At 40.7% G+C, this 18,707-nt stretch overlaps 1 protein-coding gene across 1 annotated transcript; it reads right to left on the bottom strand.

Moving 5' to 3' along the window:
- Nucleotides 1–227: 227 nt before the first annotated feature.
- On the bottom strand, nt 228–923 carry LOC138872866 (uncharacterized). The gene is made up of 2 exons (XM_070151287.1): nt 449–923; nt 228–337 (listed from the first exon to the last, which is right to left on the bottom strand). The coding sequence occupies exons 1-2, from the start codon at nt 921–923 to the stop codon at nt 228–230; spliced, it is 585 nt and encodes a 194-aa protein (XP_070007388.1).
- Nucleotides 924–18,707: the final 17,784 nt, after the last annotated feature.

Below are 18,707 nucleotides of genomic sequence, written 5' to 3'. Positions count from 1 at the left end.
GCATTTTTTACAGGCCAACTTCAGACACTATGCATTTTGACACTTAGCCAAATTTTTCATGCACAGTCCCTGCAATGCACACCCATTCCTGCATACACTTCAAAAACTAGTTAGCATAAAACAAAGTCTATCTAATCTAAAGAAGAAAAACAAAAGAAAGAAATGACACATGGGTTGCCTCCCAAGAAGTGCCTAATTTAACGTCGTTGCACGATGCAAATTACCAATCACTTGAAATGAAGAATCGCCACAATGTGGCCATCCTCAACCTTGGAAAGATAATGTTTAACCCGGTGCCCATTTACTCTAAAAACCTCATCATTCTTATTTTTCAAATCTAGAGCACCAAAGGGGGTTACATTCACTACTTCAAAGGGCCCACTCTATTTTGATTTTAACTTGCCCGGAAACATCCTTAACCAGGAATTGAACAATAGCACCAGATGACCTTCTTTGAACTCCGTGTTGTGGATATACTTGTCATGGAGGTACTTCATCATCTCCTTGTAAAGGGACGAACTTGTATAGGCATGATACCAGAATTTATCAAGCTCATTCAAATGTGCCACTCTTAGATTTGCAGCGGCATCCAACTCAAGGTTAAACTTTTTCAATGCCCATATGGCCTTATGCTCAAGTTCTACCGGAAGATGACACGCCTTCCTAAATACCAATCGATATGGAGATATCCCAATTGGTGTCTTGTAGGCCGTCATATAATCCCAAAGAGTATCATCAAGTTTTCTTGACCAATCTGTTCGGTTGGCATTCACAGTCTTTGACAAAATACTCTTGATCTCCCGGTTGGAGACTTCAACCTGTCCACTTGCTTGAGGATGGTAGGGGGTTGAGACTTTATAAGTGACACCATACTTTGTTAGCAAGGTATCAAATGCTTGATTGAAAAAAATGTCAACCCACATCACTAATAATGGCCCTAGGAGTACCAAACCTTGTGAAGATGTTCTTTTTCAAGAAAGCCACCACACTTCGAGCTTTTTTGTTGGGTAAAGCCATATCTTCAACCCATTTTGACATATAGTCCACAGCTACCAAAATGTAAGTGTTCCCATAATATCTCACGAACGGTCCTTTGAAATCAATGCCCCAACATCAAAGATATCAATCTCTAGAATGGTGGTAAGGGGCATCTCATTCTTCTTAGAAATCCCACCGGCCTTTTGCACTCATCACAACGCTCGACAATCTCACTAGCGTCCTTGTAGAGGGTAGGCCAATAGAATCCACAAGTCAAAACCTTTGTACCTATTCTAGCTCCACCATGGTAACCACCATACGGTGAAGAATGGCAAGCCTCAAGAATTCCCATTTGTTCTTCTTTCGGCACACATTGCCAGATCACGCCATTAGTACATTTTCGAAAAAGATACGGCTCATCCCAGTAATAATCCAAACAATCTCATTTGAGCTTCTTCCTTTGGTTTAAACAGAACTCATTCGGTCCAATGCCGCTCACAAGATAATTGGCTTAATTAGCGAACCATAACATCCCGATCATTGAAACAGATATGAGTTGCTCGTCGGAAAATGAATTATTGATCTCAAGGCTATCATGTGGCCTCCCCTACTCTTCCAAATAGGACAAGTGGTACACCACATGATTCTTACTACCCTTGTGGTTTTGAATCTCTAGATCAAAGTCTTGCAAAAGAAGTACCCACCGCATCAACCTTGCCTTAGAATCTTTCTTGTTCATCAAATACCAAACTGTTGTATGGTCGGTATGAAAAATCACCTTAGTACCCATAGACTATGGCCAGAACTTCTCTATGGAAAAAACAATAGCAAGTAGCTCCTTTTCGGTCACTGTATAATTGACTTGGGCATCATTCATGGTCTTGCTAGCATAAAAGACCGGATAGAAGATTTTGTCGATTCTTTGCCCCAACACTGCTCCAACCACAACATTCACTAAAATAGAACTTGGCATCCTTCTCCAAGAGTTTGCACAATGGGTTCACCACCTTAGAAAAATCCTTGATGAATCAGCGATAGAAACCCGCGTGAGCCAAGAAGCCTCACTCCCTTATCGGATGTAGGGGAGGTAGTTTGGAGATCACCTCAATCTTGGCCTTATCGACCTTAATACCATGCTTTGAAATTTTGTGGCAAAGGACAATGCCATCTTCGACCATGAAGTGACACTTCTCCTAATTCAACACCAAATTAGTCTCCTCACATCTAGCAAATACTCTATCCAAATTGTTCAAACAATCTTCAAATGAATTTCCAACCATAGAAAAATCATCCATAAAGACCTCAAGAATGTCCTCCACCATGTCAGTGAAGATAGTCATCATACACAGTTGAAAAGTCATCCCAAAAGGCATCCGCGAGAATGCCAAAGTACCGTAGGGACAAGTGAAAGTGGTCTTCTCTTGGTCCTCAGGAGCAATAAGGATTTGGTTATAACCTGAGTATCCATAAAGAAAGCAATAAATAGCACGCCTGGCTACCCTATCAAGCATTTGGTCAAGAAATGGAAATAGGAAATGATCTTTTCGAGTAACTTTGTTGAGATTCTTATAGTCCATGCACACTCTCCACTCGGTGATGGTTCTTATTGGGGTCAATTCATTCTTGTCATTTGTTACAACAGTCATGCCCCCTTTCTATGGGAAACATTGCACCAGAGAGGTCCACGAGCTATCGAAAATAGGGTAGACAAGCCCGGCATCTAACCACTTTATTATCTCCTTCTTAACCACCTCTTGCATTTCTTCATTTAATCTTATTTTATGTTCAACTGAGGGTTTGGCACCATCCTTTAAAATAATCTTGTGTATGCAAAAGGTGGGGCTTATGACCCTAATATCCGCTAAAGTCCAACCGATTGCCCTTTTCCTCCTTTGTAGCACCTCCAATATGGACTCTACATGCATGTTAGTTAAGAACGACGAACGAATGACCAATAAAGTAGAAGAAGGGCCAAGGAATTCATACCTGAGGTACGAGGGAAATGGCTTTAGCTCCAAGGTAGGAGGCTCCTCGATTGAGGGTTTTGTTGGAAGAGTCTTCCGATTTTCAAGATCCAAAGATAGTTTTCGGGGCTCATAAGTGTACGACCCCATGCCTTGCAATGCATTTACACACTCCACATAGCCATCACACTCCTCATCATCATCTAGGTTGAGCAAAATGGCTTCCAATTTGTCCTCAACATTCATTGTTTCACTAGCATCATCAACTATCACGTCGGTCACTGTGAGCACGTGATTTTTGCCTCGTACGAATTACTCCAAAATAATTCCCAAAATTAGGTCTTTTCTTTAATTATGTGTTATTTTTAGGAATTATTATGTGATTTCCCTGATTGTTCGCATATATTTGTGTGCATGTTTAATTATATTAATGCATTAAAAATACAAAAATATAGCATTTTCATTTAAGATTTGATTTTTACATTTTTGGAATTAATTAATAATTAGATGTTTTACAAAAATGAAAATTCAAAAAATAATAACATACTTTTTGTAATTTTAGTCAAATTGTTGTGATTTTCTTTTAATTTGACATTTAATTATTTGTGATAATTATTAGTTGAAGTTAATTAATATTTTAAGTTTATTTGGTGTTTTTATAATTTAATTTAGGATTTTGGTTTTAAGTTTTCAAAATTGGGCCAAATTTAAGTTGATTTAAGAAGCCTAAAACCAAAACCCAGCCAAACCCAGCCAAAAACCACCCCAGACCCGTCCCAACCCGGCCCGCCCTTACCAGAACCAAACGACGTCGTTTGGATACGCTTTGATCAGGGCCGTCAATTTTATTTGATCGAACGGCCCAAAGCTTTGCCCATCACCCGTATCCAACCCATTTCATCTGAGACAGATCCGGTCTTCAGCTCACTCAAACGACGTCGCTTCATTTAGTCAGATGATCCAAAACTTGCCCGAACCTCTCGAATTTTAGATCTAAGGTTCAAATCCCAAAACCTCCGAATCCTAGCTGACTCCAATCCCTCCCAAATTAACACCACACAACCGCCTTGACCCCTCATACCTAATCTATCACCAGTTTCCCTCGAATACCCTTGAAGCCCCTCGAATCTGGATTGGAAAGAAGAAAAAAACGAACCCCAAATCCCAAAAATCCAAATCGTTAGATGCTTGAAAATTTGAGATCGAAATCGACCTTAGTTGTGTGTTCTCAGTCGAGAACACTCGATTAAGGTCTATTCCGGCCACAAATTCGAAAAAAATCCAAGGCCTAATTAGAGACAGTATTAAGATATTTGGAGGTAGATTTCCTGATTTTAATTTTTTCTATTTTTCTTATTATTATCTTCTTCTACTCCTTTCTGTTATTAGAATATTTATTTGGTCATTATTGTTCTATGTTTTTAGTAAATAGATTGTTTGTTGATTTTGTTTGGTGTTGTTTTGTTTCTCAGTAGTTTAAACTCACACTAGTTCTTGAATTGATTCCTGTTAATTTTATTGAAATTATTTCATTTTAAGAACTATTAGGCAGTCTGCTGGGAAAGTTTGTTTGTATAAAGATTGAATAACCTAAAACGATATGAATTGAGTTCAGCCTGGCCCATGAATTTCAAGTTTAAAAATAGAAACTTTAAGATAATAGTGGGAATTATTTAAGTGAACACCTACTTAAGAATTTTCTAGTGGATAGTAGGGTAGTATTTGCACTAATGGATTAAATAATTAAGTGGATAATTGAGTGGACAATGGAGTGGAGGATTAAATAAATGAAAAGTGAAATTGGTAGTGGAAAATGCACTAATTGAATGCCCATTTAAGGGAGTTGGAATTTAGGAGAGGAAGAGAGGCTAGTACTTGGAAAATAGAGAAATATACACTGAGAGAGATTGGAAGAAGGACATTCGGAGAGAGATATAGGAAGGGAGATACACACAAATAGATAGAGAAATAAAAAAAAACAGAAACGATTGCAGAATTTCAGAAAAATAGATTGTTTCATTGAGTCATTTGGTATTTTCTGAAGTTTTCCTCTAGTATGGAAGCAATTTCTGGTTAGCTGATAATAAAAAGGGTTTAAGTCGAGTCTGGTTTGGGGTCTGTTGATTCATTATGACTGAAATTAGGGTCTGGACTATTTTATCACATCTCTTGGTTTCAAAATTAGTCTGCTGGTTCACATTTTGGTGTTGAATACTACTGTTGTTGTTGGTTACCGTTGATACCTCATTTTTCTGCTTCCTTCCTTCATTTCCAGGTACACGTCTCAAAACTACCTTGATGTAGTTGTTGAAATAGAAATGATATCAGCATGTTCATGTTCTCTATGTGTTGTACACTGATGGCTAGATAAATGTTAGTTAGTGTGTACATTGTTTTATGCAAATCAGATTTGATGTGTAATAATCTGATTTGAACGATATTGGACTGTTAAATTTGAATTAGAATTTGTTCATCCTGAATAGTAGTTTTAGTGTAGTGTATCTTGAATTCATGTGATAATTAGTCATTACAGCTTAAAATTGGCTTTGAAAAATCAGAATGTAGATCATGATAATGTTAAAATCGGGCCTAATAATTGATTTAGTAAGTGCAACACTTTAGTTTTGACACCAGTAATTTGAGCTTAAGATCAGGGAATAGGCACTTAAATTGGTGAAGTGTGTTTGATAGCTCAACTTAGTCGTTAATCACTCCATTGCCTTCGGAATACTGTGGTAATATATTAGTTAGGCATAACCCAAGCTTGGAATTGGAATCAAAATGATCAGTGCTTGCTAATTTGAGTAGGTGTACCTTGTTCTTCCTTGTTACAAATTATAGAGTGCACATAGAATAGTTTGAAGCAAATTCAGTAGTATTCGTTTTAATTGAATTAAGTTTGCTTGGTACAAAGATCAAGGCCCAACGGCCTGTTTCCAGCAGTTTGAGCTTCAGCTCCTCTGATGCGGGCCCAGGTCCAATTTTAATTCCCTTCACGTTTGGACCTGGGCCAAGGTCTGCGACTGGCCAATTTTGGGGTACAGACCTGGATGTAATTTCTCTTTGTTGGGCTTATCCTGGAGCCCAATGGCTAGACTGTGGTGCAGAATTATCATTTGGTACAGTAACAAATTAATTAGGACTTTTTCTTTTATTATTAGAGACAAATAAAAATAGAAAATCATAGTTGCTTTTAGGTTTGCCTTTTAAATAATAAACTGAGATGAACCTCGCTAAATAAAATGCCTAAATCGTGGGGCCCTCAATAAATGTCTGCATTAAATTACTTATAATTCGGGATGGGCCGTTTAGCGAATTTCACGCCCCCCCCCCCCAAAAAGATAATAATGCATTAGTCATTTTAGGTGCGCTTTTAATAAGTTACTTTCTTAAACTCGGGTGTGCATTTCATGTGACCCAAATCAAATCCCAAAATGTTGAATAAAATGTGTTCAGGATTGTGGATGCATTTCATGTGACGCAATCCAAAGACACGTTTTAAACAACGTTCAACTTTCTCTAAAAATAATTGAATAAAAGCGGTTGAAAGCTAAATTTGGCACATAGGTTCAACATGTATTAAAATCAGATAAATAAGCTGAATATGACAGTTGAGCAACCGTGCTAGAACCACGGAATTCGGGAATGCCTAACACCTTCTCCCGGGTTAACACAATTCCTTACTCAGATTTTTGGTTCGCGGACTGTTAACAGAGTCATATTTTCCTCGGTTTGGGATTCAATCGGTGACTTGGGACACCATTAATCTCCCAAGTGGCGACTCTGAATCTTAATAACAAATCCCGTTTCGATTGCCCTTTAAGTGGAAAAACTCCTTTATGCCCTTGCTAGTGTAGGTAAAAAGGAGGTGTGACAGCTCTGGCGACTCTGCTGGGGATGCAAACCTAGAATCTCTGGTTCAGGGTTCAAGAATTCGAGCTTAGAATAATTGTTATAGTTGGCTTTATCCATTATCTGATTTTGTTACATGATTTGGGCCTAATATGCTAATTGATTGCTTTTACCGCTTTGGTATTTCGTGAACTGTATATAAACTGTTGCAAAATCCCTCTTCTCTATGAGTCTTCTAAATCATGAAGAAGTGTGCACTTCGTGTAACTTCTTTTCTGTTAGAGTCATATCCCAAATTTAGAACGAGGTTCGGACAAGTTGCAAAGCCGGCGAAGCTTCTGTATTCCCGGTACGCTGCCCCCTCGGCTCGAGCTGTCCGCTCGGGTAAGCCAGGTCTAGAACAAACACCCAGGTTCTGAACCTAGAATAACTCAACTTCATGTCGGATACCTAGTAGAAACGCTTATTTGCATCATGTGCATTTGACTTAGGGGACTCAACATAGGGGTTGGGTCAGTCTAGGATAAGCAACCTGAAATGAAAAGACCATCCTGATACATCCTACTTGTTTTCTGTGCATTTATTTGTCCGGACTTGCATGCTGACCGGCTTCTGAATCTCGGGAATATCAGAAATTTGAGAAAAAGAAAAAGGAGTGAGAGGAAATAGCAGTGTAGAGAGTTAATTACCTATATTTAGAATAAAACCAATGTCCAAATACTGTCGAAACTCTGCCGAAATTTTGAGAAAATAAAAAGAAAATATTTTATATTTTTAAAATTGTTTGTTTTACTCAAAAAGCAAAAATGCGTGAAAAAGAGTCTTTTATTTTATTTTGTCTTGTTTTCAAAAATGGAGAAGAAAAATAGTTTTTTTGTTTGTTATAAAAGGAACAAAGGAAAAAGAATCTTGTTTTCAAAAATAGCTAGTTTCTCTGCCCGAACTACACAAGTTTGATTCTCACCGGATGTGAGATACGTAGACAACCCTCATCGGGTCCAACCTCCCCTTTTGCAAAAATAGCCAAAAATGTCAAATTTTAATTTTCGTCATAAATAAGTCGGGTGATGCCGTTTCTGTCAAAAATAGCCGAATGTCCCCAAAAGGGACGCCGGAAGGCTGATTTTGCATTAATAGCCACCTTTGGTCATTTTTAAGATTTCGATCGATTAATCCACACAGCATTAAAATCTTCATCTCCGAAGTGCTTAAAGGCCGTGTTTGAAAAACCAGGTCTTTCATTTTAGTTTGAAAAAAATAGTAGTTTTGTTTTGAAACAAATAAATTTACCTTTTTCTTAATCACCTTAATAAATGTGCAGGATGAGCACAAATGCAAATGAATCTTTCACCATACTTAATGAGGCCCCCCTCCAGCTCCACATGTGGTGGAATGATCTGGGAGAAGGCAACAAAGAAATAGTGGCTAAAATCCTGCGAGGTCTTGTCGGTCTACTAAATGTCAAGCCAAAGTCGGATGTCAACGAGGCCTTAATACCATTTTGGGACCCGACCCGCAATGTGTTTCGCTTTGGGGGTTTTGAGCTTATGCCCACGCTGGAGGAAGTCGCGGGTTATGCGGGTCTGAATGGAAAAGTGAGGGGTCAATATTTGCTGTCACCAAGACTGGTATCTCCGCACAAATTTTTGGATTTGCTAAACATCAGCCAGAGTGTTCAGAATGATGATTTGTCGGGAGGATGTTGCACTCTTCAGTTCCTGCATCAGCATTATGGTATTCCTCGGGGTTTCGAAAAACCAAATCTGGGACTAACCCATGCTGGGAACAGAAGTAAATGGGAAGCAAGGCGAACCTTGGCGTTCATAACGGCATTCTTGGGAATCATGATTTGTCCACGAGAAGATAAGAAAATAGAGACAGGTCTCGTGGGGATGGTTGATGTTGCAATTAAAAGGGCAGATAGCACTATAGTTCCCCCAATTTTGTCAGAAATTTACCGAGCATTAACTGTTTGCAGGAAGGGAGGACATTTTTTCCAAGGTTGCAATTTATTACTTCAGTTGTGGATGCAAGAACATCTGTGCCACCGGGCGAGGTATATGAACTATGGGCTGACTGGGTTAAGCTGTATCGAAGAATTTGAAAAGCGGGTAAGGGTACCGAAGCTTGGCTCATACGACTGAGGTCATTGACTGCCGATCAAATTATATGGGCATTTGGGTGGTTGCCCGTTACCGAGGTGCTATATATGTCAGTAGGAGAGTGTCATATTCTTTTAATGGGTGTTCGGAGTATCCAACCGTATGCTCCCCATCGGGTACTACGCCAACTGGGAAGGTTTCAAGTCATCCCCAAAGATGAATACTTGAGCAAGCATGTCATTGAGTTAAGTCCGAGATCCACATTCCCGGAAGATAAAATTCGCAAATTGTGGAACGAATGCCGGTTCCTCGAGACTAAGACTATGGTCCGAGATCTGGCTAAAGGTGAGGTGGACCCGAAGTATAATGCGTGGTTTGGGAAAAGGTTCTAGATTATCCTAAGTCCCGCCAAAAGAGCCCATGTCCAACAGTTTACTAATGATTCACAAGAGCAATAGGGTTGGTTAGCAAAAGAAGAGAGTTACAGGGCAGAAATAGGCAAGCTGAAGCAACAGATTAGAGACCTGGAATTTGAAAATAGTCTGCAAGTTGATGCCGATCAGGGAGAAAAGAACAAATTGGCCCAAGAAAATGAGGCGCTGAAATCCCAAATCCGACAAATGAGGATAGATGCTGACAACCAACAAAGGAGTCAGTCGGATGAGCGGTTAATAAATGGGTTGAAAAAGAAAATCAGTGAGTACCGGGATGATTTGAAGAAATCTGAGGGTACCATAGCACAACTCCAGGCACAATGGGAAAAAAGAACAAAAGAGCGCACACAGTACTTACAGCAGGCGAGGAAGGATTATGAAAAGACCATTCCCAGTCTAAAAAGGAAGGTGACCACCCTAGAGAGCGAGGCGGCTAAACAAGCCAAGGCTTTTGAAACCGAAAGTGAACACTGCTATGATCTAATGGCCTTGATGGAAGATGAAATACAACAGTTACAGAAACAACATCTGCATGATTCTCAGGTTTTGAAGGCTAGAGGGGATCAGATAAAACGCCTACTCCTAGAGAAAGACCGAACCAGGGACAATATTTTGACTATTGCTCATGCTATTACCAGGAAATGTCGGGTGTGTGAAAACATGACCCGCACTACTTTCTTCTCGGCAGTGATGATATTTGTGAAGGAAATCATGTATGAATTGGAACAGCTAGAAAGGGGCCTTACACCTAAGCCCGCGGCAAGGCCGAATGACGCCCCGCGTGCACCCAAATTTAAAACTTTAATGTATTTGTAGTTCGAGTCTGCATTTTCTTTTTCCTTAGAGTCTGTTGTCTATTAGAGTCTGTTTTTCCTTTCGCATCAGAGTCTGTTAGAAGTTTTTGAGTTCGTACTTGGTTTGGTTTCGAGTCTATTATTTTCCTTTCCGAAAGCATCTAGTTTGTAATAGAATTTTTATTAATGAAAAATCAAAAATTTCCAAAAAATTGTCTCTTTGCTTTTCGCACTTATTTTGATAGAACTACGCATTGTCTGATTCATGCGGAGACATGATACGTAGTTAATCTCTATAGGATTCGACCACCACTAAAAAGAAAAAGGGGAAATAAAGAAGGATAGAATAAAAGAAGCTTAAAAGAAGGGGCATAATTGTGAGAGGCCGGGATGACGCATGCAACCGAAGCAAATGCATGATAGAAAATGGTTAATTGCCTAGGTGCATTGCATCCCAACGTGTAATTACATATGTGTTAAACTCTAAGAACTAACAAGTTTGTTGTTTTCCAGAAAGTTCAAGCAGTTTGTTTATTTAGAGGATACTGGCACATTATCATTACCAAACCAGATCAAAGGGACCAATACCAGAAATCATGTCTATCCCGGAGGTTGACACTAGTGTTGAGGTAGAGGAGTTGGACGTCAATAAAATGAAAGAGGACATGTTCAAGATTAAGCAACAGATGGCCGAAATGTATCAGGCCTGGTCCCAAGGGCAATCACCACCGTCTTACCTAGCCAACCCGGCTTTTACCCCACCATTAGCTCAGTCTCAGGATCATCCCGCCACCAATCCAGGTTTTCCCATTTATCAACACTACCATGGCACTACTTCTCATATGCCACAAGCTCCACCACCAAAATCGATTACATGCCCTCCTCCGCCAGTCACCCCTGTCTTTGTGGCATCTCCACCAGCTGCACTCCATAGATCCCTGATTTAACCCATGTTCCAAGATCAGGACAACCAGTATTATCCCCCGAAACCCACCTTCAAAGCTCCCGAAACCTACCCCTACGATCTACGTTCTGATCTCCCGAGAGAAGATGAGAGACCAGCCAAAAATCCCGAACATAAGGAGATGTTCAGAAAAATGAAAAGCATAGAACAATCCTTTAGGGATATGAGAGGGCTAGGAGGTCAGGTAAGCATGGCTTACAAAGACCTGTGTTTATTCCCAAATGTACAACTACCGGCATGGTTCAAAATGCCCAAATTCGACTTGTACAACGGACACGGTGATCTGGTGGCTCATTTGAGAGGTTTTTGCAGTAAGATGAGGGGATCCAGAGGAAAGGATGAATTGCTAATGGATTACTTCAGTCAGAGTTTGAGCGGAGCAGCATTGGAGTGGTACACCCGCCAAGATCACGAAAGATGGTACACATGGGATGATCTGGCACAAGCATTCGCTTGTCACTTTCAGTATAATCTTGAGATCATTCCAGACCGACTAACTTTGACTAAACTAGAGAAGAAGCATAGTAAAAGCTTTAGAGAATATGGTTTCCGGTGGAGGGAGCAAGCAGCAAGGGTAGATCCCCCAATGAAAGAGAGCGAGATGGTTGATTACTTTTTGCAGGCTTTGGAGCCAACTTACTTTGGTCATTTGGTGTCCTCAAATGGCAAGTCTTTTAATGAGGTTGTAAAAATGGGAGGCATGGTCGAGGAGGGGCTTAAGTCCAACAAAATCATGAGTTATTCAGCGATCAAGGCAACCACTCAGGTCATTCAAAGAGGCACCGGGGGTGTACATGGGAAGAAGAAGAAAGAAGATGTCACGACTGTTGAATCTGGTGCCTAGTTCGGATCTAGAGGCCCGTCACCCTACTATAGCCAACCACTCCCTACCACCAAAATAACCCCCACACTCCATATAGCCCTCCACATCATTACCACCCACCGCCAGATCCCCATTTTTCTGTCCATCATGCACAAACCTATACCCAAACTCCGGCATATGCAAAATGGCATGCGCCGGCTCCACCAAATCCATACCCAGCTCCATAAAATACATATCCACCCCCAAGAGCCTATAGAAATCCCCCCGGAACGGGTTTCCGACCAAACCAAGCCTTCACGAATAAGAGGTTACAGAAGCAAAAGACTTTCACTCCACTGGGGGAATCATACACCAGTCTTTTCCATAGGATGAGGCAGTTGGGCATGCTGAATCCAATTGATCCTAAAATGCCAAATCCTCCTCCTAGAAATCTTGATCACTTGGTGAGTTGTGAGTACTGTTCAGGATCCCCGGGGCATGATACAGAGAAATGTTGGAAACTGAAAACAGCTGTGCAAGAGCTTATTGATACTCATCGGATCGAGGTTTAGGCCCTAGAAGCACCAGATATCAATCAGAATCCACTGCCAGCTCACCATAAGACCCATATGATTGAGTTGATACACAAAGGAGGGGATCCTAAGAAGCCCTCGCAGACGGTAATGATGGTCCGTTCTAGTGAAACCATCTCAAAGGAAAAGGTAACTAATGGGAAACCAATGGTCCAGTTGAAAGGGGTAGACAATAAGCCAGCTGTGGTAGCCGAGAAAGGGACGTCAAGCATTGTTGCAGTGAAACTCGAGAAAGCTAAAGTGGTAGTACCAGGGGTTGCAAGTGAACCTGTTGTGGCCGTGAAGGGGGCTCGCACAGTGCCTGTTATTATAAAACCAATAACTCAGCTTCCAGTGATCAACATCAAAGTTATTCCTTGGAATTATGAATGGGTGACGGTGATTTACAAAGGAAAAGAAATCAAGGAAGAAGTTTGTGAAGCACAAGGTTTGACTCGCTCAGGAAGGTGTTTTACTCCCGAGGAGTTAAGAAGAACTAAGGATGATCCAACACCGGTGAACAAAGCTGTAACTAAAGAAGAGGCAGAGGAATTTTTGAGGAAAATGAAAGTGCATGACTATTCTGTTGTAGAGCAGTTGAGGAAAACGCCCGCTCAGATCTCATTGCTCTCATTGCTAATCCACTTAGATGAGCACTGCCGATCATTGATGAAAATCTTAAATGAGGCCCATGTTCCCGACAAGATCTCGGTGCACCATCTGGAAAAGATAGCCAGCAAGATTTTTTAAGTAAATAGAGTCACTTTTTCCGATGATGAATTGCCCATAGAGGGTACTGAGCACAACAAAGCCCTTTACCTTACAGTAAAATGCGAGGATTCCGTAGTTACCTGGGTATTGGTTGACAACGGGTCAAGCGCAAACATACGTCCTCTCTCTACTCCAAGCAAGCTGAAAGTAGAAGATGAGAGGATCCATAAGAACAGTATCTGTGTGCGAAGATTTGACGGCGAAGGCAAAGACTCAGTCGGGGACATAATGTTGGAGCTGACTATAAGTCTAGTAGAATTCACAATGGAATTCCAAGTGTTGGATATAACTGTTTCCTACAATTTGCTATTAGGATGACCATGGATCCACGCCGCTAAAGCAGTACCATTAACACTCCATCAGATGGTCATGTTCGAATGGGACAGATAGGAAATAGTTGTGCACGGTGAAGATAATTTGTGCGCTCACAGCAACACCATTGTGCCATTCATTGAGGTGGAAGATGACAAGGGATCATGGGTCTACCAAGTTTCTGACACAATGTCAGTCGAGAAAGTTCCAGAGGGGAAGTGTATCCCAAATCCAAAGATAACTGCCGCATCAGTCATGGTAGCGTATGAAATGCTGAAGAATGGTTTTGTACCAGGAAAGGGTTTGGGGTCAGATCTGCAAGGAATCATACAACGTATGTCTCTTCCTGAAAACTTGGGAACATTTGGTCTGGGATTCAAGCCCACAACCGCAGACATAAAAAGAGCCAGGAAATTGAAACAGAGGACATCGGCCCTTCCAAACCCGGTCCCACGTCTTTCCAAATCATTTGTCAAGTTCGGTACGAGGAGTCACCCAGTGACAACAATTCCTAGTTCTGTGATTGATCCAAACAAGGAGTTAATGGAAAGATTTAAGAAGTTGTTCGACAGTGTGAACATGGTGGAAATTGGAGAAGGTTCTAGCAACGCGAAAGTGCAATTTGTCAGGCCAACAATAAAGCTTAATAATTGGAAGGCTACTCTTCTCTCTACTCGGAAGGAGTCTTGGTAGTTTGCTTTGATTTTCCTTTAAGTTTGTACGAATTATTCCAGGGTTGTAATCCGGATTTCATTTTTTTAGTCTATTTGAGTGAGCAAACCTTGTTATCTTTTATCATTCAATAAAATACAATTTCCCTTTCTTCATCATTCCTGATGGTTTTCCTTTTTTTTTTGCTTTCTTTTCTATACAGTTCTTTTTACGCTGGTTCTAATGACGTGGTATGCATAAGGAATACTCAGCCCAATCTTAAAAATCAATCTGATTCCGAAATGTTAGTTCAAGAAGTAGATTGTGATTACGAATCAGAATACGATGATGAGGATGAAGCCTTCGAAGAAATTAGTGAGTTAATTCACTTCGAAGAAAAACCCAAAGCCAACCTGAATGACACAGAAGACGTCAATTTAGGGGACGCAGACAATGTTCGAGAGACTAAAATAAGTGTCCACCTCGAGCCAAAAATCTGGGAGGAGTTAATCAGAGCACTCATCGAGTACAAAGATGTTTTTGCGTGGTCATATGACGACATGCCAAGTTTAAGCACTGATTTAGTGGTCCACAAATTGCCCACTGATCCGGCGTTCCCTCCCGTCAAGAAAAAGTTGAGGAAATTCAAAACTGATATGAGTGTGGAGATTAAAGAAGAAGTTACCAAGCAGTTGGATGCGAAGGTTATTCGGGTCACTTGATATCCTGTTTGGTTGACTAATGTCGTGCCTGTACCAAAGAAAGATGGCAAGATCAGAGTATGTGTCGATTACCGCAATCTCAACAAAGCTAGTCCGAAAGACAACTTCCCATTACGCAATATCCACATTTTGATCAATAATTGTGCCAAGCATGAGATAGGATCTTTTGTGGATTGCTATGCCGGGTATCATCAGATTCTAATGGACGAAGAAGGTGCAGAAAAGACGACATTCATCACGTTATGGGGAACTTATTGCTACTGGATGATGCCATTTGGTTTGAAGAATGCCGGGGCAACTTACATGAGAGCAATGAATACAGTGTTTCATGACATGATACATAAGGATATTGAGGTATATGTGGATGATGTGATCATAAAATCAAAGCATCAGGCCAACCAGGTTGGGCATTTGAGGAAATTCTTCCTGAGACTTTGCAGGTACAACCTCAAGCTTAACCCTGCCAAGTACGCATTTGGCATCAAGTTGGACCCATCAAAGATCAAAGCCATCCAAGAATTTCCACCTCCGAGGAACAAGACTAAAGTAATGAGTCTGTCAGGGAGGTTAAACTACATCAACAGGTTTATTGCTCAGCTCATGACAACTTGTGAGCCTATTTTCAAATTGTTGAAGAAAGATATTGCGGTCAAGTGGACTGATGAGTGTCAAGAAGCATTTGATATGATAAAAGGATACTTGTCCAACCCACCCATGCTGGTTCGACCAGAACCAGGAAAACCTTTGATTCTTTATTTAACAGTCTTGGAAAATTCATTTGGCTTTGTACTGCGGCATCATGACATCACCGGCAGAAAGGAGCAGGCCATCTATTATCTTAGCAAAAAGTTCACGGCTTATGAGGTTAAGTACACTCATCTGGAAAGGACATGTTGCGCCCTAACTTGGGTGGCTCAGAAATTGAAACATTATTTGTCATCCTACACTACTTACCTCATTTCGCGTTTGGATCCGTTGAAGTATATCTTTCAAAAGTCTATGCCGACAGGGAGACTTGCGAAGTGGCAGATATTGCTCACAAAGTTTGACATCATCTATGTGACTCGGACTGCCATGAAAGCCCAAGCATTGGCCGATCATTTAGCTGAAAAACCGGTCGATGAAGATTACGAAACATTAAGAACTTATTTTCCCGATGAAGAAGTGATGCATATCGATGAACTAGAGCAAATTGAAAAACCAGGCTGTAAACTTTTCTTTGATGGGGCTGCCAACATGAAAGTAGTCGGGATAGGAGCTGTGATTATTTCTAAAACAGGGCATCACTATCCTGTTACGGCCCAGCTTCGGTTTTATTGCACCAACAATATGGCTAAATATGAAGCCTGTATTTTGGGTCTAAGGCTAGCTGCAGACATGGATATCTAGGAAATCTTGGTCTTGAGAGACTCGGATCTTCTGGTACATCAAATTAAAGGAAAATGGGAAACGCGAGACTTGAAGCTCATACCGTACCGACAATGTTTACATGATATTTTTCAACGGTTTCGATTAGTAGAGTTCAAGCATATTCCAAGGGTCCATAATGAGGTCGCCGAGGCTTTGGCTACCTTGGCATCAATATTGCACCATCCGGACAAAGCTTATGTCGATCCTCGGCATATTCAAGTCCGAGATCAGCATGCTTACTATAACATGATTGAAGAAGAACTTGATGGCGAACCATGGTTCCACGATATCAAGGAATACATCAGAATGGGGGTATATCCAGTGCAAGCCACGGGGGATCAAAAGAGAACAATTTGACGGTTGGCAAATGGATTCTTCTTAAGTGGAGGAGTTTTGTATAAGAGAACACCAGACCTTGGATTATTAAGATGCATAGATGCTAGACAAGCTACGACTGTCATGTCCGAAGTACATTAGGGAGTCTGCGGACCACATATGAGCGGGTATGTGTTGGCAAAGAAAATTCTTCGAGCAGGCTACTATTGGCTTACCATGGAGCGAGATTGTATCAATTTTGTGCGCAAATTTCATCAATGGCAGATACACGAAGATTTGATTCATTCTCCACCATCGGAATTGCACACGATGTCGGCATCATGGCCCTTCGTTGCTTAGGGCATGGATATCATTAGACCAATTGAGCCAACAGCATCCAACGGGCATATATTCATTCTGGTAGCCATTGATTATTTCACCAAGTGGGTTGGGGCCAAAACTTTCAAATCAGTGACCAAGAAAGTAGTGGTCGATTTTGTCCACCTAAATATCATCTATCGATTTGGCATCCCAAAGGTGATCATCACGGATAATGGTGCTAATCTTAACAGTAAATTGATGGAAGAGGTATGCCAACAGTTTAAAATTACACATCGCAATTCTACCCCATGTCATCCCAAGGCGAATGGAGCAGTTGAGGCTGCCAACAAAAACATAAAGAAGATACTTTGGAAAATGGTAGAAAGTTCCAGGCAATGGCATGAAAAATTACCGTTTGCATTGCTGGGCTATCGCACTACTGTCTGTACTTCAGTAGGTGCGACTCCTTATTTGTTGGTATATGGAACTGAAGCAGTGATACCTTCGGAAGTTGAAATCCCGTCCCTTCGTATTGTCGTTGAGGCTGAAATCAATGATAATGAGTAGGTCAAGACCCGTTTGGAGCAGTTGAATTTGATTGATGAAAAAAGATTAGCAGCAGTGTGTCATGGCCAGTTGTATCAAAAGAGAATGGCAAGAGCATACAACAAAAAGGTACGTCCCAGGAAGTTTCAAGTGGGCCAGCAGGTGCTGAAACATATCCTTCCACACCAGGTTGAAGCAAAAGGCAAGTTCGCCCCAAATTGGTAAGGGCCATTCGTTGTGACCAGAGTATTGTCCAATGGTGCTTTATGTTTAACAGATATCGAAGGAAAATGCATAGACATGGCTATCAATTCTGATGCAGTAAAAAGATATTATGTATGATTTCTTTGTTATAACTGTTGATTGTTTGTATTTGGCATTATTTCGAAGATTGGAATGACGAAGGCAATTTGTTCTGCTATCTAAACACTTCACCCTTTGTTCCCTCTTTTTGAGCCTTATTTATTTCTTTCATATCCCTCTTTTGGAATCAATAACGAGAAAGAGAGAAAAAAAAAAGAAACAAAAAGAGAAGAGAAAAGAAGTGAAAAGTATAACAACAAGGAAATTCAAGTGTGAACTATGTTTGAACCGATACCTGTTAAGGATACGTAGGCAGCTTCCCGGCTCGGTCATAGAAAAATAAAATATCCAAAGATCCCCAAGCAAGAAACTGGAGCAGAAGTTATACTTATAATTAGAAATGTGATTCCAAGAGTTGTAATTTTAAACCCGTGTCGAAATTGCTTTGAGCCTTTGATACCCTTTCTTTCTAACCCCATCCAAAAGCCCACATTACGGTCCAAAGAAAGACCTTCTGATCAGTCTCTGAGAGATGCCAAGTCGAGCAATGTACTGAGAATTCATATCAGGGGCAACACTCCAGTTGAAGTAAGAAAAATCAAAAAATGAGAGAGTTTTATTGGTGAAAACCCTCATGGGCAACATGAGGCGACGAGAGCTGAGAGAAAATAAAAATGAGAGAGTCTTATTGGTGAAAACCTTCACGGGCACCATTAGGCGGCAAGTAATTGAGGAATCAACAAATGAGAGAGGTTTGTCGGTGAAAACCCTTCAGGGCACTGCAAGTCGAACGAGGTCTGTGAGTTGGCGAAAAGTAAAATTGGGTTGTGGAAATCTTGGAGAACAAAGTAAAATAATTGGAAAGAAGATTGGTTAAATAGAATGGGCTGATTA

The sequence above is a fragment of the Nicotiana sylvestris genome, chromosome 7 (assembly GCF_000393655.2).
Source record: "Nicotiana sylvestris chromosome 7, ASM39365v2, whole genome shotgun sequence".
Classification (NCBI taxonomy): Eukaryota; Viridiplantae; Streptophyta; class Magnoliopsida; order Solanales; family Solanaceae; genus Nicotiana; species Nicotiana sylvestris.
The sequence above is the reverse complement of the archived record's forward strand: the minus strand, read 5'-3'. Positions and strand labels throughout refer to the sequence as shown.

Coding starts and splice junctions, on each gene's coding strand:
- LOC138872866 (XM_070151287.1), bottom strand. CDS start 923: ATGTGGGTTGACATTTTTTTCAATCAAGCATTTGATACCTTGCTAACA. Junction 338..448: donor CAACACGGAGTTCAAAGAAG/GTCATCTGGTGC, acceptor TTGGTGCTCTAG/ATTTGAAAAATAAGAATGAT.